Source organism: Panthera uncia, chromosome B4, assembly GCF_023721935.1.
Source record: "Panthera uncia isolate 11264 chromosome B4, Puncia_PCG_1.0, whole genome shotgun sequence".
Classification (NCBI taxonomy): Eukaryota; Metazoa; Chordata; class Mammalia; order Carnivora; family Felidae; genus Panthera; species Panthera uncia.
The window spans coordinates 53,150,388-53,175,167 of NC_064809.1; the positions used below are offsets into that span (position 1 = coordinate 53,150,388).

Below are 24,780 nucleotides of genomic sequence, written 5' to 3' on the forward strand. Positions count from 1 at the left end.
CACATGCACTCCCATGTTTATAGCAGCACCATCAACAATAGCCAAAGTATGGAAAAAACCCAAATGTCCATCGATGGATGAATGGATAAAGAATAGGTGGTATTTGTATATAATGGAGTATTACTCAGCAATCAAAAAGAATAAAATCTTGCCATTTGCAACTGCGTGGATGGAACTGGAGGGTATTATGCTAAGTGAACTTAGTCAGAGAAAGACAAAAACCATATGCCTTCACTCATATGAGGACTTTAAGAGACAAAACAAATTAATATAAAGAGAGGGAAACAATATAAAAACAAGAAGGGGGACAAAACAGAAGAGACTCACAAATATGGAGAACAAACAGGGTTACTGGAGGGGTTGTGGTAGGGGGGATGGGCTAAATGAGTAAGGGGCAGTAAGGAATCTACTCCTGAAATCACTGTTGCACTATATGCTAACTAATTTGGATGTAAATTTTAAAAAATTAAAAATAAAATTAAAAAAGTGCAACAACAACAAGAAAACCCTCACATCAAGGGGCACCTGGGTGGCTCAGTCGATGTCTGACTCTTGATTTCGGCTTAGGTCATGATATAGCGGTTCGTGATGTTGTAGTTCATGGGTTCAAGCCTCACATGGGGCTCTGTGCTGACAGCATGGAGCCTGCTTGGGATCCTCTCTCTCCCTGTCTCTCTCTGCTCCTCCGCTGTTTGTGGTCTCTCTCATTCTCTCTCTCTCTCTCTCTCTCTGTCTCTCTGTCTCTCTCAAAATAAATAAATAAATAAACAAACAAACAAACAAACAAAAAATAAAAAACCTAGGTCAAAGCGGCACCCTTCCCCATGTGATATGTTTACATACATGGCTGGTGCACACAGGACTGTTAACCATGGAGCACAGACATGTATACCACAAACACCATGCTGTGCACACCCTCACCCTCAGCACATACACTCCTCTGCCCCTCAGAGTCCCACAGTCCCTGCCCCTCTCCTACTTCCTGAGCTGCAAGAGGAACTTCTCTTCATCCATCATTTGATCTTTGTCCTGTGTTTCCAGAGGTTCCTCAAAGCTGCGGACAAGGAAGTAATTTTCCCATTTTTTTTAAGTTTACTTATTTATTTTGAGAGGGAGAGTACAATTTGGGGAGGACCAGACAGAGACGGAGAGAGAGAAAGAATCCCAAGCAGACTCTAAACTGACAGCACAGAGACCAATGTGGGGCTCAAACCCATGAGCCATGAGATCAACAACTGAGCCGAAACCAAGAGTCGGGTGCTTAACCAACTGAGCCACGCAGGTGCTCCAGCACTTTTCCCATTTTAATCTTGGTTCCTCCTACCACAGCCTGTTTCCAGTTTCCCCTGGTAATATATGGGGTGACAGGGGAAACAGGGAAAAGCGGTGGTCTCTAAATTCCTTTCTCTGAATCTGCTCTATTGATCGTGGCCCTCCTTCCCAGGAAAGATCTGACCCATCTGTCATCCACCGGTTTCACCCCACATCTTCTCAATATCCCTACACTCTGACCCACTTGTCTGTCTATCCAGAATGACTACTTCCATGTTTGGGGGAGGGGCACTGGGATCCATTTTCACAAACGCAGTCTGGGCTTACAGGGCATGAAGTACAACAAGAGGATTTGAGTTAGACTCAGTAAGAACTTCCCATCATAAGGGGTATGAAAGCCTCAGTTTGTGTGAAATTCAGTAAGAATACATATATGGTTTTATCAAAGGCCTCTAAGATACAAGGACACGGTTTGGACCTGTCTGGGTTGTATTGACAGAGACAGAAGTCTTCACTGTGATTCTGGTCATCCCAGCCCCAGGAAGTGGCACACAGAGACTTCTGGGGACTCGAAGGCCCTCAGGCAGAATGGGTGGAGCCTAGAGTTAGGAATAGCAGCCTGGTTACATCATTCCCAAATCCTGAGGGCGGGGGTATGGAGACAGTAGGCCTGAACCCTCCACAGTCTGGCCAACCTCACATCCTGGCCCCACCTCTTTAAGGCCCTCCCTGGTCAGAGCAGGGCCTCTGAGCACTTCCAATGCAAGTCCTGTGTGAAGGCTTCAGGACACAGTCTCTACCCAACCTCAGACCTGACACCCTGATGCCATCCCCCTGTGCCTGGCAGGACAGAGGCACCGACTGCTCAGGCTACCCAACCTCTCACACTCCAAGCACAGCCAGCCTTTCTCTTCTGGCCTCCCACCTCCTTTACCCCACACCATAGCCTGAAACCTGCTGGAAACTTGCACAAACCACATCAAAGACATCTTCAGCTATGAATCTTCAAGTTCCTCTGGGACAGCACACACACATACATGCATACACACACACAGACACTCACACTCATGCACACCTGCACACATGCAGATAGACATACATATGCTCACACTTTATACATATACACAGATACATACCTTCAGAATACACATGTATACACACCCATACATCACAAACATTCTCACATGTATGCAACACAAAGACACATACTCACAAGCTCATACATTTACAGCTAAACACATGCAAACTTATATACTCTCATATACTCATCAAACACACTGTGCACACATACATCCCACTCTATTCCTTCTTCTAAGGATCCAGTGTCTAGTTCTCTAGATTCTAGAGATCTACAGTGTCCAGGCAAAGCATAGAAACCCACAGGAAATCAATTTCCAGTTCATGGCCCACACTGGAACTCTTCTACTATATTCCCTTCCTGCCTCTAGAGTCTCTAGGACTCGGGCCCAACCATGAAATGGGAACCTGCACAGATAATTCATCTGTTCATGCAACAAACACCTGTCTGCAAACACCCACCTCACCTCCCACCTAAGCCAAAGCAGTCACATAACTGGGTAAGACCTTCTGCCCATTGGTGCGGCAGAAAGAGCGAGAGCACAGGAGTCAAGGACCTGAGTTCAAATCCTGAATTTCCTATTAATAAACTGTTATCTTGGCCCTTGACACAGTCTCTCTGAGCCTCAGTTCCATAACCTATAAAGTGGGATTAATAAAATTTACCTAATAATTGTGTGAAGATAAAGACAGGTAAAGCTTCCATCTGCCATGTGTCCACCTGTGGAAAGCCATGCCATTCTATTCCCAGCCCCTGTGGTAAGCATCTCCCCAACACCCTTACAGTCCTGCTCTCTCTGAAACAGAAACCCCATCTCCTTCAGGGTCAGATGACCAGGTGCCCACACCTGAGGAAATTTGATCTCAGATTTGGCAGGTTCCATCCCTCCCCCTTGCCCTTACCCCATCCCCTCCTGGGGCATCATGCCTCTTGCCCCTTTACAGGTTGCATTTTCCCTAAAACCTTTCATGCAGATGACCCATGCCCCAATGTTCTCAATGCAGCACTGGGCCCGCCCATCAGATGAACATAAAAGGTTAATCATCCCCAAGGGAGTCCTCCCAGCAGAAAGTCCTTAACTTCTCTGAATTACTTCTACTCCAAAACATTCCTTATGGACAGACAGAACAGGAGACAGTTATAGGAAAGGACTTGCTGTGATAAACAGATGTGGGTGAGATTGTGCCGCCATACAAATACTAAAAGATTGCTCCAAAGAAACCCCACTATATTCTGTGCTCAGAGCTGAGAAGCAGCCCAGCCCACCCCACCCTAATGGGCACACACTGCAGGTGCCTTGGGCTAAAGGGAGCAGGAATTGCACCCCTTCCACTGCTGCTCAGGTGGCCTCCTCAGCTCCATCCAGAGTCAGGCCTCAGCCTGAGTGGGAAGGGGCTCTGAGGTCTTACCCTCACCTTCCTGGGACCCTCCAAGGACCCACAATCACCCTTGCTTTCCCTGTCACAGCCTGTACTCCCTACATTCCTTCCAGGCTCTGACTGCTTCTGAAGTGCTGTCTGTCTTCCCCTCTTCCCAGTGGGATCCTCCACCAGCCCTTCTTCCAGCAACCCACCACCCTGACCAGCTCTGAGTTTCCATCTGGCATTGCCCCATCCTGGTTCCTGGTTCCCCCAGGATGGGGATGGGGATTGGCTTAGTCTGGTCTCAGGAGATGTCCTGGTTTTCATCAATATGGGTCCCTCTTTCTATCTCATTCCACTCACAGACTGTGTTGCATTTTGGAGGATGGAGTGTCTGGGTACCTAGCCCACTAATTCCCACCCCAATGTGGCCATGGGCACAAGCCTCATGGTAACGGCCATCAGCCTGGCCCCTTGGCCATCTATCATAGCGTCAGCTGCCACACTGGCACAGGTATTAAAAGGAAATTTTACTAGGTCCCTCCCTCCCCCAGTTCTGTTCCCAAGGCTAAAGTGGTGGAGAGTCATGTGTAAAGAACCACTCTGGGTTGGAAACCAATGCCAACATAACCCTTTGATAGTGGAGGGGGCTGTCCGTGCCTTGAGGAGGACTTCTGGGGCATGAGGCTGTAGTCCATGGAGGAGGAGCACCTCAGTGTGCACTTGGGCCCCACAGTATTAGGAGGAAGCAGCAGTGGTTGCTGTGGTGTGAAGGAAGACTCCCTACCAGATCCCAAGGGATGTCTTTTCCTCTCCCTCCATGTATGTACAAAGCCTGTAGACTTGTGTATGTTTCCTACTGTGGCTGTTTCCCCAGATGAGAGTGTGGGCAGGGATAGGGAGAGGCCTTTAGCTATGCCCAGGCAGTCCCCAGGTGAACTCGGAGAGAATACTGTAGGTCAGGACATCTGAATCTGTCTTGTGTGGGGGTGATGGCTGTCATATTCAGGGCACAGGAGGAGCACAAGAATTGCTGCTGCATGGAACCTTTAGTCCCATGGTAGAGACATGCTGTGTCTATTGTATGGGACACACAAGTACTACATACATGGACCCCAGCTGTGGAAGACATGTGCCTTCCTTCCTGAGAGCATTGGCCTGGTCCTGGTGTAGACTACATCTGTGTATGGGCAGTGAGGGTGGTCTTGATGAGTGGTATGTCCTTGGGGGGTGCCGGTTATCCCTTACTTTTGCATGTGAATTGTATGTTCAAATATGTGTATCCCCTGGACAAATGTTGGGTGGTGAGGGGGTGGGAAGTCTGAAAAAGATGGATAACCTGACATATTGGTTAGGAAAACATTAATTACTGTAAGACATAGAGCCCAAAATTTTAGAGTGGTAACAAACAGAAGTGGATGATGTATGGGTCAAGTGAAGTCCAAAACGCGTGTTCCTGGTTAGCAAGCTGTTCTCTGTCAGGTGGCAATTCAGGGAACTAGGATCCTTCCAACCTGTGACCCTACCATCTTTAACATTTGGTCTTCAAGATCAGTGTGCTTAAGGTCATATGCATCAGACCAAAAAGGAAAGAACATGAGGGATCTCCCTTGGGAGACTTCATGGGTCAAGCCTGGAAGTGGAACACGTTACTTACAGGGAAACTGGAAAGTGTGGTCCAGTTGTGTGTCCAAGAACAAGAAAGGAAGAGATTCTGATAAATACATAGCAGGCTCTGCCTCACCTGGCATTCAAGATTCTCCACACTCTGGCTTAAACCTTTCAAATTTGACCTTCCAAACATGATACCAATAACTTTTCAATCTTGATACCATTATGCAGGTATGGCTATCGGTCAGCTTTGCTGCATTAACAACTAACCACAAAGTCTCAGTGGCTTACAGCAACAAGGGTTCATTTCTGACCTATGTATATGCCTCTGACAGTTATGGACATTGCTAATTAATCCCAGAACTCTGTCCTCAGAATCCTTAAGACACTTCAGACAGTCACTGCCAATATATGTTTGAGACAAAAAGCTGAAATAGATATGCTGTTATTATGTGACCTCCTAGGTTTCTGTAAATATCATAAATTCCCATCTCTGAATCTTTACTTCAGCCTGGAATAAGCTTTAGCCTTCCTACACTTTGTCTTGCCAAATCATCCAAATCCAATCCATCCTTCAAACATCTGTATTTTATGTTCATTCTTTCAACAAAATGTATTGAATATCTAGCACAATACGTCACAAACATATTGGTTGAATGAGTCAGTTTCACATCACCAATGTCTTAGACACAAATGCGCAGTGAACATTTGTCCCTTGATTAATAGTCCTGTTCCTTGGAACAATTGGAGTTAGTATCATATGTAAAATGAAGATAATAATAGGGCCTACTATATAAGCCTATTGTATTAAATGGAAAAATTCTTAGTATAATCACATCATAAGCACCTAATACATGGAAATTTTTAACTCCAACTGAGATCAACTTTTCTTCCAGGGCTTTATTCTGAGTGTAAGACAAAACCAAGAACACTTGAGACTTGGGTCCCTGAACAGGCCTCACTCTTAATCCACCCCAGAACCTTGAGCAGGATCCTTATCCAACAGCTTGTTCCCTAACTCATAAATCCTGACTAATGGCATAGACATGTCACCTTAATGTTTGTGGAGCCCGGTGACTTTTTGTTAAGTGCTTGGAGATCTTCAGATGACAGGCACCCAAGGGCAGGCACCAGACACCCTATTTAGTCATAAAAGGAAAATACTACCAAACAAATTGGAAGAGGCAGATGCATAACTTAGTGCAACAGAGAATTAAAGCAGGCATCCAGGAAGAGCAAATCAATCCTTCCACTCTAATCCTTTAATACAGAGATAGGAAGAGAGATCATTTTGAATGCCTCAGACTAACTGGAGGATCTAGGAAGGGGGCTTGGAGTAGGTGGGGAGAAGGATGTCCAAGTCTTTAATTTAACTTCACCTCTCCTAAACAAAGACAGGAGGAGGTACATGTGATGTTACCCTAATTCATTTAAGCCAGTTCAAAGGCTTGGGCAAACCAGCTCCTCCAAGTGGCTTGTTTATGAGTTGTGACTGGTCCTGAATTATTACAGGCTCTCTTTTCAGCTTTATTCTTTGTTTACCTCCCCATCACCACCACTACCTCAGGCAATGGTTTCCCCTACTAGACCTAGAGGCCAGTCTAGGGAAGCCCCCTCCAACTGCGTGAGTAGCGGTGGGCCCCTGACATGGAAACCAAGTTGGCATACATACATACATACATACATACATACATAAATATCATAATATATTATAATATTATAATATATAAATATATATAGCGGTGTACATCACACGGTTTTACAGGGACTGCCCCTGATATTGAAGCAAAGAAAAAACTGTTACCACAGCTAGTACTTCCCCATCCCCTAAATAGTAGGTAGCCATGATGGAGCAGGCAGCCCTGATGGAGATCTACCATCTCAAACCTTTGATACTTTAGACCAGTTCCATAACCATTCTGGGCTTTAGTTTTTTCATCTGTAAAGTGTGGGCAGCAATACCACCTATCCCACAGCCTGTTGTGTAAAGCAAACAGGAGAGTGCACCAGAAACACATCCTGCCCCTTTTAAGGCATTATGCAGAAGGCATTAGTACCCTAACTCCTCCCCTGACCAAGACCATTGTTTCATGTCTGATGAATGTTCACAACTGTTATGAATTTTATTTGTGGGAAGTATTTGAGCTTCCCTAGGCTTAAATCTTTAGGAACAATTCATCCCCACTTAGAAAGCCAAAAGATTTGTATTTGGAGAAAACATGGACAAATTTTAACTAGGGGTTTTTCAGAGATGAAATCCCAAAGAAACCTTGTTCCCAATCTAATCCTTATTTTGGAGGAAAAAGTTGCTTCTTTTAAATGTAAAGGTGGCCCACCTTTCCTTTTCTACTGAGTTTCTGTTATTTTTTAAAGCTCCTACCCAACCCCTTGACTTCAGCCTGGCATGTGGTTGTGATGTTTGGGGGTGTGCAAATGACCAGAGGCTATGGCTGATTGGACGCTGTCCACTGTGGTTGACAGAGGATGAAGATTAGTGGGCTGCAGAGGAGTGATGACACGGGCCATGTCACAACCCTGGTCTGAGGAGTTCTGATTGTTGTTCTTCCTCACCCAACCCCATATTTCTCAATTAACTCTCCCCACAAAACTTGGAACACCTCTTTCTCTAAATCCCATCTTATAGTATGCCTCCAATTACCCATCCAGGCACTTAAAATTGAGGCTAAATGGGGCAGAGAGAAAATGGGGAGAGAAATACTAGAGCTGGGTTCACATATAGTCACACCAGCAGGTTTCTAGTCCTACTCTTGGCAATACCTGAAGAAAAGAATGTTAGGTTCTTTTTGAACTCTCTCTCCCTTCTCTTGATATCCTATATGCAATTTCCCTTCTCAGGACCCCTTACTTCCCACCTTCCAGTCTATCCCCTACCAAGGGGTGGGACTTTCTCAGCTCTAAGTTCCCAAATTCCATCTCCCCACACCACCATGTCCTGATGAATGTTTCACTCCACTCTTGAAGCATCCTCCAGGATTCTTGACATCCTGGAGTAACAAAGCTGAGAGACAGAACCTGTCTGTCCCTATACCTTCCTTTTCCCTTTGTCTCTTGAATGAGAGGTGCTTTATGTTTTTGTTTTTGTTTTAATTCATGAGATAGACAATTCAGAGATGGGAAAGAACTGAGACCTGCAGGGCCTGAGGATAGGGCTTTTGGTTCCCCCAGTCACTTTCCAGCTCTGAAGACTCAGTCATTACTTTCAGAGATTAGTCGCTGTTTTTAGGTGTTTTAAGTCATTCCTGGATACAGGTGGAGTGCACAAGAAGACTTGTTCAGAATGAGCAGGTCCCACCCTTCAGTAGGATTTTTAATTCAAGAACCAAAACATGTGGGGGATAGGATGGGAGGCTGGAGGCTGAAGAATTTGGAATGCTTAAGGATGTTAGGAGGTAGTAAAGGAGGGACTGAGGGGGCAGACACTGGGATATTGAGACTTAGTCAATGGGGCTGTAAAAAGGGAGTAGAAATAAGAGAGAACTTAGCTTTAGGAAGAGCTTATGACTTTGAGAGGGTACAGTGTGAGACAGGATGGGGACTGACTTAGAGGCCAGGCCTATGTCCTAAGACTAAGAATGATACCTCTAGAGGAGCAAAGATGGCAGAACAGCATGGAAGTTTTTTTTGTGTCTTTCATCCATGAAATACAGCCAGACCAACACTAAACCATCCTACACACCTAGAAAACTTATTGGAGGATTAACACAACAATCTGCACAACCTGAACCACAGAATTCAGCAGGTACATGGAGAGGTGAACTTGGGGAGCGAGAAGCCACAGGCTTTTGCGGGCAGAGGAAGGATGGTGGGGGGAGAATACGGGATAAGCACCCCTCCCCAAAAGCAGCTGGAGGGAAAGTAGAAAATTTGAAACAGCCGCAGGGGCTAAATTAAAAAGGGAGAAAGGAGAAAGGAGAAAGGAGAGGGTTTAAATTGCATTAAGACTGTAAACAAGGGGAATGCAAAGTCTGCAACTCCACAGCTCGATACCTGGCAGTGCTCTGGTGGGAAGGGTGAATCCCCAGGAACAGAATGGGGTCTGGGAGGTCCTCGGGCCACATGGGGAAAGGGGTTCCACTGCTGGAAGGACATTTGGTAGAGACTGTTGAAACCACCTGGTCCCATCAGACCCCAGAGAATGGCCACATTCGCTGGTGTTGGAACAAGGTCATTAAGAGTGAAGCCTGGTGCCAGATGTGTGTGGGGTCTGGGAGGTCCTTGGGCCACATGGAGAAAGCGGTTCCACTGCTGGAAGGACATTTGGTAGAGACTGTTGAAACCACCTGGTCCCATCAGACCCCAGAGAATGGCCACATTCGCTGGTGTTGGAACAAGGTCATTAAGAGTGAAGGCTGGTGCCAGATGTGTGAAGCCCCGCCCAACTGGGCCAACCTCCCTCTTCAAGAACACAAGTCTCGCTGCCTGCTTAGTTTATGAACTATAAAGTGCTTCATAGTCTGACTTCTATGGTAAAAGGAAGTAATTTCAGTCCTATTTCAATCTGGTAGCAGGTCCATCTATTCCATTTTCTTTCTTTTTTTTTCTCCTTTTCACTTTTCTTTTTCTTGAATACAGAAAGAGAAAAAATTAATTTTTATTTTCAATTTTTATTAAAAATATTTTTCTTTCAATTTTTCACTATATTTTTACTTTTCTGTATTTTTTTTCAAATTCTATTTTATTTCCATCATTTTATTTTAGTCTACTTCAGTGTATTCAATTTTTCAAATTTTCAAACAATTTCATTTTTTTTCCTTTTTTATCTTTTTTGTTTCTTTTCTTTTTCTTGAGTGCAGAAAGAGAAAAAAATCATTTTTATTTTTAATTTTTATTAAAAATATTTTTCTTTATTTTTTTTCTACTACTTTATTTACTTTTGTGTAATTTTTTTCAAATTCTACTTTACTCCCATCATCTCATTTTAGTCTACTTCAGTATATTCATTTTTACAAATTCTCAAATGATTTCATTCTTTTCCCCTTGTTTTCCCTCTAACCTGTCAACCACTTCCAACACCTAGAGGAAGAGCCTTTGACTCCAAGAATGTAGTATCATTTATTCAATTTGTGTGTGTGTTTAAGTTTTTAATTTTAACTTTAATTTTAATTTTTTTTACTTTTTTATTTTTAATTTTTCTACCTCATTAATTTCTTTTCTCCCTTAAAAATCACAAAAATAAGGAATTCACCCCAAAAGAAAGAACACGAAGAAATGACAGCCAGGGATTTAACCAACAGAGATACAAACAAGATGTCTGAACCAGAAGTTAGAATCATGATAATAAGAATATTAACTGGACCCAAAAACAGATTAGAATCCCTTTCTGCAGAGATAAAAGAAGTAAAAACTAGTCATAATGAAATAAAAAAATGCTATAACTGAGCTGCAATCACAGATTGATGCCACAGCGGCAAGGACGGAAAAGGAAGCACAGAGAATCCGTGATATAGAGGACAAACTTATAGAGAATAATGAAGCAGAAAAAAAGAGGGAGATTAAGGCAAAAGAGCATCATTTAAGAATTAGAGAAATCAGTGACTCATTAAAAAGGAACAACATCAGAATCATAGGGGTCCCAGAAGAGGAAGAGACAGAAATAGGGGTAGAAGGGTTATGTGAGCAAATCATAGTGGAAAACTTTCCTAACCTGGGGAAAGACACAGACATCAAAATCCAGGAAGTACAGAGGACCCCCATTAGACTCAACAAAAACTGACCATCAACAAGACATATCATAGTCAAATTCATAAAATATTCAGGCAAGGAGGGAATCATGAAAGCAGCAAGGGAAAAATGTCCCTAACCTACAAGGAAAGATAGATCAGGTTTGAAGCAGACCTATCCACAGAAACGTGGCAGACCAGAAAGGAGTGGCAGGATATATTTAATGTGCTGAATCAGAAAGGTATGCAGCCAAGAATTCTTTATCCAGCAAAGCTGTCAATCCAAATAGAAGAAAGATAAAAAGTTTCCCAGACAAACAAAAATTAAAGGAGTTTGTGACCACTAAACCAGCCCTTCAAAAAATTTTAAGGGGGACTCTCTGAGGGGAGAAAATATGAATAAATAAATAAATACCAAAAGCATCAAACATTAGAAAGGACCAGAGACCACCACCAGAAACTCCAACTCTACAAGCATCATAATGGCAATAAATTCATATCTTTCAGTACTCACTCTAAACATCAATGGACTCAATGCTGCAATAAAAAGACGTAGGGTAACAGAATGGTTAAGAAAGCAAGATCCATATATATGCTGTTTACAAGAGACCCACTTTAGTCTTAAAGACACCTTCAGATTGAAAATAAGGGGATGGAGAACCATCTATCATGCTAATGGTCAACAAAAGAAAGTCTGAGTAGCCATACTTATATCAGACAATCTAGACTTTAAAATAAAGACTGCATCAAGAGATGAAGAAGGGCATTATATCATAATCAAGGGGTCTATCCACCAAGAAGACCTAACAATTGTAAACATTTATGTGCCAAATGTGGTAACACCCAAATATATAAATCAATTAATCACAAACATAAAGAAACTCAATGACAGTAATACCATAATAGTAGGAGACTTCAATACCCCACTCACAGCAATGGACAGATCATCTAATTAAAAAGTCAACAAGGAAACAATGGCTTTGAATGACACACTGGACCAGATGGATTTAACAGATATATTCAGAACATTTCATCCTAAAGCAGCAGAATATACATTCTTCTACAGTGCACATGGAATGTTCTCCAGAATAGACCATATACTGGGACACAAATCAGCCCTATAAGTACAATACCAATTGTACAAGATCAATATCATACCATGCATATTTTCAGACCGCAATGCTATGAAACTTGAAATCAACCACAAGAAAAAATTTAGAAAGGTAACAAATACTTGGATACTGAAGAACATCTTACTAAAAATGAATGGGCTAACCAAGAAGTTAAAGAGGAAATGAAAAAGTATATGGAAGTCAATGAAAATGATAACACCACAACCCAAAACCTCTAGGACACAGCAAAGGCGGTCATAAGAGGAAAGTTATAGCAATCCAGGCCTCCCTAAAGAAGGAAGAAAGGCCTCAGATACACAAACTAACCTTATGCCTTAAAGAGCTGGAAAAATAACAGCAAATAATATCCAAACAAGCAGAAGACAGGAAATCATAAAGACTAGAGAAGAAACCAATGCTATTGAAACCGAAAAAAAAAAAAAACCAAAAAACAGTAGAACAGATCAATGAAAAAAAGAACCTGGTTCTTTGAAAGAATTAACAAAGTTGAAAAACCACTAGCCAGTTTGATCAAAAGAGAAAAAGGAAAGGACCAAAATAAAATCAAGAATGAAACAGGAGAGATCACAACCAACACAGCAGAAATACAAACAACAATAAGAGAATATTATGAGTAATTATAGGCATATAAATATGCAATCTGGGAAAAATAGACAAATTCCTAGAAACATATACACTACCAAAACTGAAACAGAAAGAAATAGAAAATTTGAACAGACCCATAACCAGTAAGGAAATCAAATTGGCAATCAAAAATATGCCAAAAAACAAGAGTCCAGGGCCAGATGGCTTTCCAGGGGAATTCTACCAAACATTTAAGCAAGAGTTAACACCTGTTCTCTTGAAGCTGTTCCAAAAAATACAAATGGAAGGAAACTTCCAAACTCATTCTATGAAGCCAGCATGACCTTGATTCCAAAAGCAGACTGAGCCCCACTAAAAAGGAGAACTACAGACCAATTTCCCTGATTAACATGGATACAAAAATCCTCAACAAGATATTAGCCAACTGGATTCAACAATACATTAAAAAGATATTCACCACGACCAAGTGGGATTTATACCTGGGATGCAGGGTTGGTTAAATATCAGCAAAACAATTAACGTGATTCATCACAGCAATAAAAGAAAAGACAAGAACCATATGATCCTCTCAATAGATGCAGAGAAAGCATTTGACAAAATACAGCATCCTTTCTCAATAAAAACCCTCAAGAAAGTAGGGGTAGAAGGGGCATACCTCGAGTTCATAAAAGCCATATGTGAATGACCCAACGCTAATATCATCCTCAATGGGGAAAAACTGAGAGCTTTCCCCCTAAGGTCTGGAACAAGACAGGGATGTCCACTCTCACCACTGTTATTCAACATAGTATTGGAAGTCTTAGCCTCTGCAATCAGACAACACAAAGAAATAAAAGGCATCCAAATCGTCCAGGAGGAGGTCAAACTTTTACTCTTCACAGATGACATGATAATCTATATGGAAAACCCAAAATATTACACCAGAAAACTGCTAGAATTGATTCACGAATTCAGCAAAGTTGCAGGATATAAAATCAATGCACAGAAATCAGTTGCATTCCTATACACCAACAATGAAGTAACAGAAAGAGAAATCAAGGAATTGATCCCATTTACAGTTTCACCAAAACCCATAAAATATCTAGGAAGAAATCTAACCAAAGAGGTGAAAAATCTATACACTGAAAACTATAGAAAGCTTATGAAAGAAATTGAAGACACACACACACACACACACACACACACACACACAAAAGGAAAAAGATTCCATGCTAAAAATAGAACTACCCTACGACCCAGCAATTGCACTACTAGGCATTTATCCACGGGATACAGGTATGCTCTTTCAAAAGGACACATGCACCCCCATGTTTATAGCAGCACTATCAACAATAGCCAAAGTATGGAAAAAGCCCAAATGTCCATTTATGGATGAATGGATACAGATGTGGTATATATATACAGTGGAGTATTACTCGGCAATCAAAAAGAATGAAATCTTGCCATTTGCAACTATGTGGATGGAACTGGAGGGTATTATGCTAAGTGAAGTTAGTCAGAGAAGGACAAAAGTCATATGACTTCACTCATAGGATTTTAAGAGACAAAACAGGTGAACATAAGGGAAGGGAAACAAAAATAATATAAAAACAGGGAGGGGACAAAACAGAAGAGACTCTTAAAAACTGAGAACAAACTGAGGGTTGATGGGGGGTGGGAGGGAGGGGATGGTGGGTGATGGGTATTGAGGAAGGCACCTGTTGGGATGAGCATTGGGTGTTGTATGGAAACCAATTTGACAATAAATTTCATATTTAAAAAAAAGAAATTTAAAATGCAAATTTTAAATAATCTACATGAGTAAAAGGAACAATATTTTTTTAGGAAAAGAAGTATACATATTCTTCCTAAAATACACACAATATAAAAAATGCGTACCAAAAAAAAAAAAAAAAGATCACATTGCTAGTTGGTGGTGGAAGTAAGATCACAACTTAGCTCTCAGTTGTTCACCTTCTGTGCACCAAAAGCAAACAACCGTACAGGAATTTGAAGTCCAAGAATTCAGATATTTCCAAGTAGGAGGACCAACCACAGGGATTTTCATTATGGGTGGTATGTTCAAAGCCAAAGCATTTTGTGCTCAGAGGAAAGCTCCAGCTCAAATCCACCTGCTCATGTTACTTCCCCTCTCCCCCCCCCCCCCCCCCCCCCCCCCCACACACACACAGCCAAGGCTCAAGCTACACAGCATTCTCAGTGTGCTCTGAACACTGCTTCATTTTCCTGTGCTTTTCCTCATGGTGCTCTCACTGCCTATCCTTCCCTCCTGCCCATGTGTGGCAAAATCCTATCTGTCCCTGAGAGAGTCAACTCAAATGCCATTCCTCTACAAATTCTTCTCTGATTTCACCAATCAAATCTCACTACTGTGCCAACCACAAATTATCTTCCTCCACTCTGAATTCCCAAAACACTTTATTTGTATATTACTTATGACAATACTTTATACTTTGTATTACAGCTATGCTTTACCCCTTGTATTAGAATATAAGCTCTGTAAGTAGAGGGGCCATATTTTATCTGTTTTGGGGTTTTTTTGGTCTTTTATGTTTATTTATTTATTTTTTACTGATGTATAATTAGCATAAATGTCATTATACCATTCTCAGGTGTAGAATATAATGATTCAACACTTCCACACTTTTCAAATGTTCATCAAGATAAGTATATTCTCTATTCCCTTTACCAATTTCACCCATCCCTCTACCGACTCCCTCATTGGCAATTACCAGTTTATTCCCTATATTTAAGAACATTGGGCTATTTGTTGTTGTTGTTGTTGTTGTTGTTGTTGTTGTTGGCTATTGTAAATAATGTGCAATAGGGGTGCCTTGGTGGTTCCATCGAATAAGCATCTCACTCTTGATTTCAGCTCAGGTAATGATCTCATGGTTCATGTGATCAAGCCCTATCTCAGGCTGCATGCTGACAGTATGGAGCCTGCTTGGCATCCTCTCTCTCTCCCTCTTTGTCTGCCCTCTCCTGCTCATGCTCCCTCTCTCTCTCAAAACAAATAAAGTTAAAAATAAAGTAAACATAGGGGTGCATATATCTTTTCAAATTTATTTAACCAAGAAGCTTTTGCTTCTTGTAAAAGGATGTAAAAGGAAACCATCGACAAAACAAAAGGGCAACCTACTAACTGGGAGAAAATACTTGCAAATAACATATCCAATAAGGGGTTAATGCCCCAAATGCAGGGAAAAAAAACCTTAAAACTAAAGAACTCAACACCAAAAAAACAAATAATCCAATTAAAAAATGGACACAGGATAGGAATACACATTTTTTCAAAGAAGACATAGAGATGGGCAGCAGACACATGAAAAGATACCCAACATCACTAATCATCAGGGAAACATAAATTAACAGAACAATGAGATATCATTTTATGCCTGTAAGAATGGCTAAAAAAGACAAGAAAAACAAGTGTTGGTGAAGATATGGGGGAAAAGTAACCCTCATGCACTATTGGTGGTAATATCAATCGATGTAGCTGCTATGGAAAACACGATGGAAGTTTCTCAAAAAATTAAATATAGAACTACCATATGAACCAGTAATTCTGCTAGTCGATATTATTTTAAATAATTTCAGCCAACACCCAACAGGGGCTCAAACACACCACCCTGAGATCAAGTGTCACATGCTCTACCAACTGAGCCAGCCAGGAACATAACCACCCATGTTCTCCCAGTACTAAATATTTAACTAAAGAAATGAAGCACTTTTTCTAGTTTCTTTTAATAATGTTTTGACCCTGTTAGCAGTTACAAACACAAATGCAAGTAGAATAATTTTAAAAAAAGGAGAAAGAGCAAAGACACATCCATTCTTTTGTAATAAATACAGAGCTCTATTAGTGTTCCCCCACAAACAATCCACAGGAGGCCTAGCTTTTCATGAGATCAAGAGTACCCTCCATTTTTATGCAGGAGACCCGACTGCATTCAGGTGTAATGATGTCAAACTGAATGTACTGGCACTGTTGAGTTCAAGTCCTATAGTTTTGGCTCTAACTTAGTTGGGGTTAAGTGAACAGGCTGTACTGGATCCCATAGGCGAGGTAGACAGCAAACCCAATCAACATCCAGACAGCAAATCGGGCCCAGGTGCCACCTGTCATCTGCATCATAAGGAAAACATTCACAAAGATGCTCAGTAGTGGGAGGAGAGGCAGAGCAGGGACCTTACAGGGAAGGGGACTGGAGCTCTGTGGCTGTCTCCAGATGACCCCAGTGATCCCAATGATGAGCACCAGGAGCACCACAACCACTGAAATCCACACTGGGTCTCCAGAAAGCAGAACTGGCCACTGGGCCAGCACCAGGCAAAGAAGAGTGAACAGCAGAGCAAGCAGTGAGGAGCAAACACGGACAACCCGGCCAGAAAGTGGAGTGGGGGTGGGGCTGCATGGAAAAAGTAGTCCCTGTAGAGTCAGCCTCTCTGCTGCAGGTCCGTTCTCCTCCTGCATCTCTGCTTCATTTCCCCAATTCCTCCTCTCAGGCTGGTATCCGCAGATGAGAACACAAATAGCCACCAGGCTATGAGTAAGCAGGATCCCAATTGAACTGAGGTCCAAAAGATCAGTGAGTCCAAAGAAGAAGGCCACGATTGGTGCAATAATGCCAAAGATCACATTTGCCATGAGAGGGGTGCATGTACCAGTTTGGACCCTGGCAAGCGCCGGGAATAGGAAGTCATCCTGTGCCATCCTGTATATCATCTGACGTATGGGGACCATAAAGCCCAAGACATTGGCCAAAAGACTACAGAGGAATCCAAAAGCTACAACATAGTAGGCAGGGGCCCAGCCAATATGGAGAAATGCCTCAGGCAAGGTGCTTCCACGTTGAAACTGATAGTAAGGCACCATAAGTGTAAGTGCCACAGAGACACCAAAATACAAGAAAAAGCATATGAACAGTGAAATCACAATGCTCATGGGGATGGAACGCTGGGGATTCTGGGCTTCTTCGACTCTAGTAACAATATTGTCAAAACCAATAAATGCATAGAAACAGGCAGCTGCTCCACGGAGAATCCCCTTGAAGCCAAAAGGCACAAATCCTCCAGAGCCCATATGGCCCAAGGTGGAGGTATCATTGAGTCCAGCCTTTAAGAAGTCCTTTTCTGTGAGCTTCCAGTTGTGCAGGTCCCCCTTAATGAACCCAGAGATGATGACAAAACCAAGAACCAAAATTTTCACCGATGTGATCACTTTTGTAACCATGAAAGACTGACTAAATCTCAGAGTCTGCACTTCTATGAGGAAGTATACAAGGCTCACAACAAAGAAGTTTGGATGTTCTACAAGAACACGGGGAACTTGCTGTGTGATGCTCTCATGGAGGGTGTGAGAGTTCTGGTTCCCAAGTAGAATGTCAAAAGCTAAGGTCCCAGCCTGGATCACAATGGCTGTACCAGCAACATAGGAGAGAATAAAGTTCCAGCCAGTGATGAAAGCCCAGAGTTCACCTATAGTGACATGGCTGTAGAGATATGCAGAACCAGAATGGGGAACCCGGGCACTAATCTCTGCATAGCACAGCGCAGCCAACATTGAAGATAGTCCAGCCGCCAAAAAGCAGATCACAATGGATGGTCCTGCCTGACTGGCAGCCACCTCGCCAACCAGGACATACACACCTACACCCACTGTGCTGCCCACACCCAGGGCCACTAAATTCAGAGTGTTCAGGCTTCTCCGTGGGTCATTCTCAGCCACCGGTTCCTTCAGCGTAGGTCTTCGTACCAGTTTTTGACAGAATCTACGAAGTGCCTGGCGCAGCATGCTAGCTGGAATTGAAGAAGATTCCAGGATCAGAGAGCTGTAGCAAGCTCAGGGAGCAGAGTCTGGGATCAGGTTTGTTGAGTCTGAGTTAAGCCAAGTTGTGTTGGGCCTGCATGTTTCCATGCTCAGGCTTGAAAGCTGCTACTTCATATTTCATCTGGTATGTCCTATTGCTCCATAATTCCTAAATAAACAATAAATATTTACTGAACAGTGGTGTTCAACCAACCAACCAAAGCCAAGTCCCATGTCACCTATTGCAGCACAAATATCACAGAAGTTGATATGAAAAATGTCATAGAAAAAACAACCCTGATTTCCCCTCAGAAAAAGTGCCAAATACCTTCCAACATTTTGCTTTTTACACACCACATGACACAATCTCATTTGGGTTCACCAAAGTCATGTAGTGTCATGTACTAATGAAGACACGCAGCACATGAATTTATTGTGTAATATTTCACACGCAGTGTGTTTGTGCCATGCTTATGCGTGAGTTATGTTACATTAATTCATGGACTAGAGGGCCGTGTTCCAATTACAGAATAATGTTTAAATATCATCTGAGTTTAAAATACAAATATTGGTCTCTTGGTCTTAAAACCTTTAGCTTCAATATCAGCTAGCCAAGGTCGGATGTCACTTTGGCCCCCTTTCTCTTCATTCTGTGTCATCCACTTAGCTGGACTGATGGCAAAGAATGTGCAGTCTAATCCTTCCCTTTACCCACTTAGGGCCACAGGGGGCACTGTGAGAAGAGAGAAAGAGAGAGAGAGGGTCAGGGTCCTCATAACTACCTGTAAGAACTAGAGGACAAAGCTATCTGATAAGAAAACACTCAAAAATGAGTGCAGAGCCAACAAGGAACCATTACTAAGTAGGGAGAAGACCCAGAAAGGTGGTTTTATGAATGCTGACATTAATAAACCTCACCCAAAGCTACAAGGCAAAATTCATTACAATTTTTACATCCACAGTCATGGGAGTGTGATGAGCAGGGAGAAAAAAAATAAGTCACCTAGCTCAGTAACTCACAAGCAAACAATTCCTTCTGTCTCTTCCCTCTCTGGGTTCCAGGAGAGAAGGTGAGCTCACTTCTGCAGATACTCTCCTCCCTGGCCACACTGTCCTCTAAAAACACCTTGCACCATCTGTGTGATATCAGCTACTGTAGCCTGGAAAATCTTCCCTGTTCTGTGAGCTTGTATTAAAACACTCACTTATAAGTAACAATTTTTCGCAAGGAGTTATTTTTGACTCTCAAACCAAAGTGTGAATATGCAAAATACATTTTATTTTCTTTAATGTTTTTTTAAATTTATTTTTGAGACAGAGAGAGCGCGAGCAAGGGAGGGGGAGAGAGAGGGGAAACAGAGGAACCCAAGCAGGCTCCGTGCTGACAGCAAAGAGCCTGATGTGGGGCTGCAACTCGTGAGCTCTGAGGTCATGACCTGAGCCAAACTCCAGCAGTTAGCCTACTGAACCACCCAGGCACCCCTACAAAATACATTTTCTTAATGAATGAAACTGCATGTGGCTCCTCCTTCACCCTCCTCCCCTGCTGCTATTCAAATGGCCCCTCCTCAAGGAGAGAAAACTCTGGGTGAACAATTCATAGCCATGCCCCAGAAATGAGTAGTAGAGAACAGAGAAAACAAAATCATGCAGCCCCCATTTCCCTCCCTAATTGGTTTTGAGAGAATTTTAGGAAATCTTGCCAGAGATTTTTAAAGACAGAAAGAGGAAGTCAAAATTAAAAAGTCTTCTCTAATAGATGGTCAAAACGAACCCTTGGGAAATGGGTCAGACCTTCTGTGTACAAATCCATCCAGACTGTTTATTTGCCACCCACCAGTTCCAATGTTATGATTTACCAACCAGCTGACAAGATAGATTAGGAGGGTCAGTTCTTAACTCATGGAACTTTCTACACTATGAATGTGATTGATGTGTCCCTCACCCATCCCCAGGCTTCATCCCTTCAGTGGTTCCCACTGTACTTCCTGCACAGTCCTTCCTTCCTTCATCATCTTACCTGTGCTAATTCCTCCAGCCTCATCCCCTGCCCAGTTCCTGTTCAAGCTGAGAAATTATACACTCACCCTGTTCCCTTCCTCTCATGCCTTCTTGGCCCCTTCATGTAGCTAACCCCCACTCTCTTTCCATTCCCAGTTCAGATGTTGCTTCTCATGAAGCAGTCTGGCAGAGGCTGAATTCCAAGTCAGTGAAAACCCATCCTCATGCAACCTAACATGATCCAGGCCAAATCTATGTAGACCAAATTCATCTACACAAATGTAGACCAAAATCTCTGTAGATGTAGACCAAAACATGTTTGCTTCCTTCCCACAATACCTATGGAATCCCTGTCACATGCACACAGCACACTAGTATTGTTGCACCATTATTTGGGTAAACAAGCAGATGCTGGTTCTCTAGAGACTGTATAGACTCCATATAATCTAGTATCATTCTGGGATGTTTGTGAACAAGGTGGATTTTCTTAGTCCCTCTGGGATAACTGCAGGAAAGACAGAGTTTAGTGCAACATTTTTCATCATTTGATAAATTTTCAGGTTATATTCAGTCAGAATCCAGTTTTGGAAGTTCTTCACATTTTTATCACACCAAAAGAAGACGATCAACTTGACAAGTCAGAAAAGCCTGAGATTCTGCTTCTCGAGGTCTTCAGAAACTAGGTGGGCTACCAAGAAGAAATAAAGTTAGATTTTCCAAATAGTAATCAGAAACAAATCTTAGAAAAGCCAGGAAGGGTGTGCAATTAAAGGATTAGAAAGTGGTGTGATACATTGATGTCAACAGTGAAAATCAATTTCTTCTCTACTTCCCCCTACAATTTTCTACTCCCTTTTCTCAACCCCGAATCATGTCAACACAGAACACCTAATAAAAGTCCTCGGGAGAGGGACTTCTAGGTGGCTCCATCAGTTAAACTTCCAACTCTTGATTTCTCATGAGCCCAGGGTCCTGAGATAGGGCCCAGAGTTGGGCTCCATACAGATCAGGGAGTCTGCTTAAGATTCTCTCTCTCTGGGGGTGCCTGGGTGGCTCAGTTGCTTAGATGTGCATTTGACACTTGGTTTCAGCTCATGGTCAGTCAGCTCAGGTCATGACACTTCATGAGGCTGAGTGTCCTGTGGGGCTCTGTGCTGACCTACTTGGGGTTCTGTCTCCCCCTCCCTCTTCCCTTTCCCTTCTCATGCTCTCTCTCTCTCAAAATAAATAACCTTAAAAAAAGATTTTCTTTGCCCCTCACCTCCCACTCTCTCTCTCTCTTTCTCTCTAAAATTAAAACAAAAAATTTAATCTTCAGGAGAAAGCATTAGAAGAAATCCACCTGTCTATCCACATTATTTTCCAAATTACAGCTGTAATGTAGCATAGATTTTGTCTACATTAAGGACTGATCCACACTCATTTTTTCCCAAGAAACCTTGCTAAACAGCTTTGTTTTTCCCCCAAATCCTTATTTTCCTTGTAAGCACAGAATCTAGATCCATCCAGTGTCCAATCTCTCACTAGACTCTTTCTCCACTTTTACTAGCACTTGTGAGTGGTCAGAGCCCTTGGCTCCTTCTTCCATGTACCTCCTCCTAATATAACCCTCGGTAATACACTGCATATAAGGTGTGTTAGGGAAGGCCAAGTCTCTGTCTGGTCATCTTACTTCATATCTTTAAATGTGTCCTTCTATCCTTCCTTGTAAGTACTCAGCTGTCTTTTTCTCTCTGTCCTCCCTCAACACACTGTGCTTGGTTCTTCTCACAGCCTCAGGGAGCTGCTCCACACCACCACCTGCTCCTTTGGAAAGTAAATTTGTGTTGCTTTGTTTTGTTGTAAGAAAGATACCAGATCATCTGAGTCATATGAAAGTTGTATCATACCTCAAAGTCCTGGGTTCTTATCCAAATATAGATCCATATGACTTCTCCACCAAGACCCATTTGCTTCACCCCAGCTCAGGCAGCAGAATATACAACAAGTATCCACTGACACCACTTTTTAAGGGATACTCTTTATCCCTCTTTCCTAATTCTTTTGAATCCCTTTTCGACTTTGAGACTTCTGCAATAACACAAAAAGAAGGGGTAGAGACAAGGATAACCCCAAAGAATACAATCCAGAAACCACATTTATCAATTTGGAATACACTTGGTGAAGGAAATTGACCTTTCTGCATGATTTTGCTTAAACTAAGGTTAAAATGAATCTGTCTTCTGGAAGCACATAACGCATATCATTTAATAATGGAGAAAAGTTGCCCAAGAACTGCTAGAGGGAAAGAGGCCAAGAAAAAGACAACCTAGAAATAAATATTTGCCACACATAGTCAAGAAAACAGATGTCAATTATGGATAAGTGTTGTCTGAACTTCTAGTTTTGGGATACAGCCCACAGCATACAAAGTGGTTGGGAGGGTCGAAGGGTGGAGAACAGTTTAAGACTCCAGGGGCCTTTAGAGTTGTAAATATGTTTTGTGATAACAACAAACTGCCTCTTGGAAACCCAGTGTGTTAAAGACCACTAGGCAGCTACACCCCAGGGAAACTTGGTAATCTTGCCTCCTGCAGCTCGAGCTGGCATATGAATCAATCCCCACCACAACTTTTTAAAGTTAGATAAGAAAGGCAGGGAGATAACTCCAACAGCTGTAAAAATAGATATCTAGCTCCTCTCTGGTGATGGGGAACCACCTTATCAAACCTGCCATTCTGCCAAGTCCACACCAATGTCCTCCCTAAGAATATATGACTCAGAGACTCTCAGAATCTCCAGTGATAAAGTGTGGCAAAACATGAAGGAAACATCAGAGCCAGATGGAAGAATCTTCATTCAAAGAACATGTCTAAGCGTACTCTGTGCTGGGCCCTGTGGGAAAGTCAAAGATGAGTAAAGCAAGCCCTGCACCAGGTCAGGAAGGAAAAGCAAGGAAGCAGAGCAAAGAGGTAGGAAGGATGCTGGAAGAGAAATGCCAGGAATAACCTCCCCTAACTCATATTTTCCTCAGCAGAGCTGAGAAAATTTCTGGTCTAGAGGAGAACAGAATATAGGCCTCAAAATCACTCTGACCCCTCACACTTACCTGTCCTTCCCAAACTCACAAAACCTTTGCTCTACAGCCCCCACCCCAATTCAAAGTCCAGCTTTGGTGCCATGAAATTCCCTCCATTCACATGCCACAGGGCTTCCACAGCCAGCTATGATCCAAGCCCAGCCTTCCTGCTCTCTGGTTCTGGCTCAGTTTTCATGTCAACGCTACAAACAGGAGAAATCACTTACCCATGTGCTTTTTCTCCCTCAAAGGAGAGACACCTGAGAAGAAAATGCAAGTCAAACCCAGACACAGGTAAGGAGCTTGGCCCAGCAGAGTTAAGAATTGGAGTGGAGTTTAGACGGTACCCTCAGGGAATTGAGGCACTAGGGAGGCAGGGCCTTCTAGGAGACGGGGCCCTTGGGAGGAGGGGCCCTTGGGAGGCTGAGAGTTAGGAAGGCTGGGCCTCAGGGAGTTGGGGCCATAGGGAGACAGGGGCATCCAAAGGGTGGGAAAGGGCGAAGGAAGTGGCTTTGCTGGAATCCTGGAGGAAAGCAGGAGGTGGTTCCTTGCACCCCTCAGACAGGCCCACATGGGTCAATCAATCAGAGAGGAGATGGGGCTGGGACTCAAATATTGGAAAGAGAACAGAAAATATGTGTGTCCCTCTTTTATCCCATCATCACACCTGTAACCCTTCTTGGACATAGGAAGCTCTCAATAAAGTCATTGACTCATATTTCATCAGGTCTCACAAGAAAGTGCCTTAATCAGTGGAACTCAATTCCTTTCAATATTGCTTCCCACCCCACCCCCACTCACTCACCTCCAGCAATTCAGTATCTGCCCCCAGGAGAGTTTCCCCTGCCAAGCCTTTCAAGCAAACCAGTGACCATGGGGCCCCAGCTCGAGTCCCGTTCATTCCAACCCCTCTTCCTCCATCACATACCTTGTGTCCCTCCCTCCTTCTCACTCCCTTATCCACCCAAAGCAGCTTGGCCCCTCTTGGCCCTCTCTTCAAAGACAGGCAGTCACTAATGAGCACTGAACACTAGAAGGGGAGGGTCAAGGGCAGCCTGGTGGGTGGGAGGGGATTCCAGAGCTAGCAGATAAGGAGTCCCGTCAGCATCTGTCAAATATGCCATCTCTCTCCAGCATCCCTGTCTCTTGCCTCCTGGCTCCTGCTAATCCATCTCCCTGCTGGGGCTG

General features: G+C 42.9%; 3 protein-coding genes across 4 annotated transcripts in view; all 3 read right to left on the reverse strand.

Moving 5' to 3' along the window:
• LOC125920140 (cationic amino acid transporter 3-like) overlaps positions 1-24,780 on the reverse strand; it is a 313,660-nt gene that overhangs the window by 265,739 nt on the left and 23,141 nt on the right. The gene's annotated exons all lie outside the window — the stretch shown is intronic.
• LOC125920139 (cationic amino acid transporter 3-like) overlaps positions 1-24,780 on the reverse strand; it is a 357,875-nt gene that overhangs the window by 84,184 nt on the left and 248,911 nt on the right. The gene's annotated exons all lie outside the window — the stretch shown is intronic.
• On the reverse strand, positions 15,281-18,922 carry LOC125920142 (cationic amino acid transporter 3-like). The gene has a single exon (XM_049627145.1). It carries the CDS (start codon positions 18,516-18,518, stop codon positions 16,755-16,757), a length of 1,764 nt encoding a protein of 587 aa, XP_049483102.1. The 5' UTR covers positions 18,519-18,922; the 3' UTR covers positions 15,281-16,754.

What these genes read in the sequence shown, in the direction of transcription:
- LOC125920142 (XM_049627145.1), bottom strand. Translation starts at nt 18,518, where the DNA reads ATGCTGCGCCAGGCACTTCGTAGATTCTGTCAAAAACTGGTACGAAGA.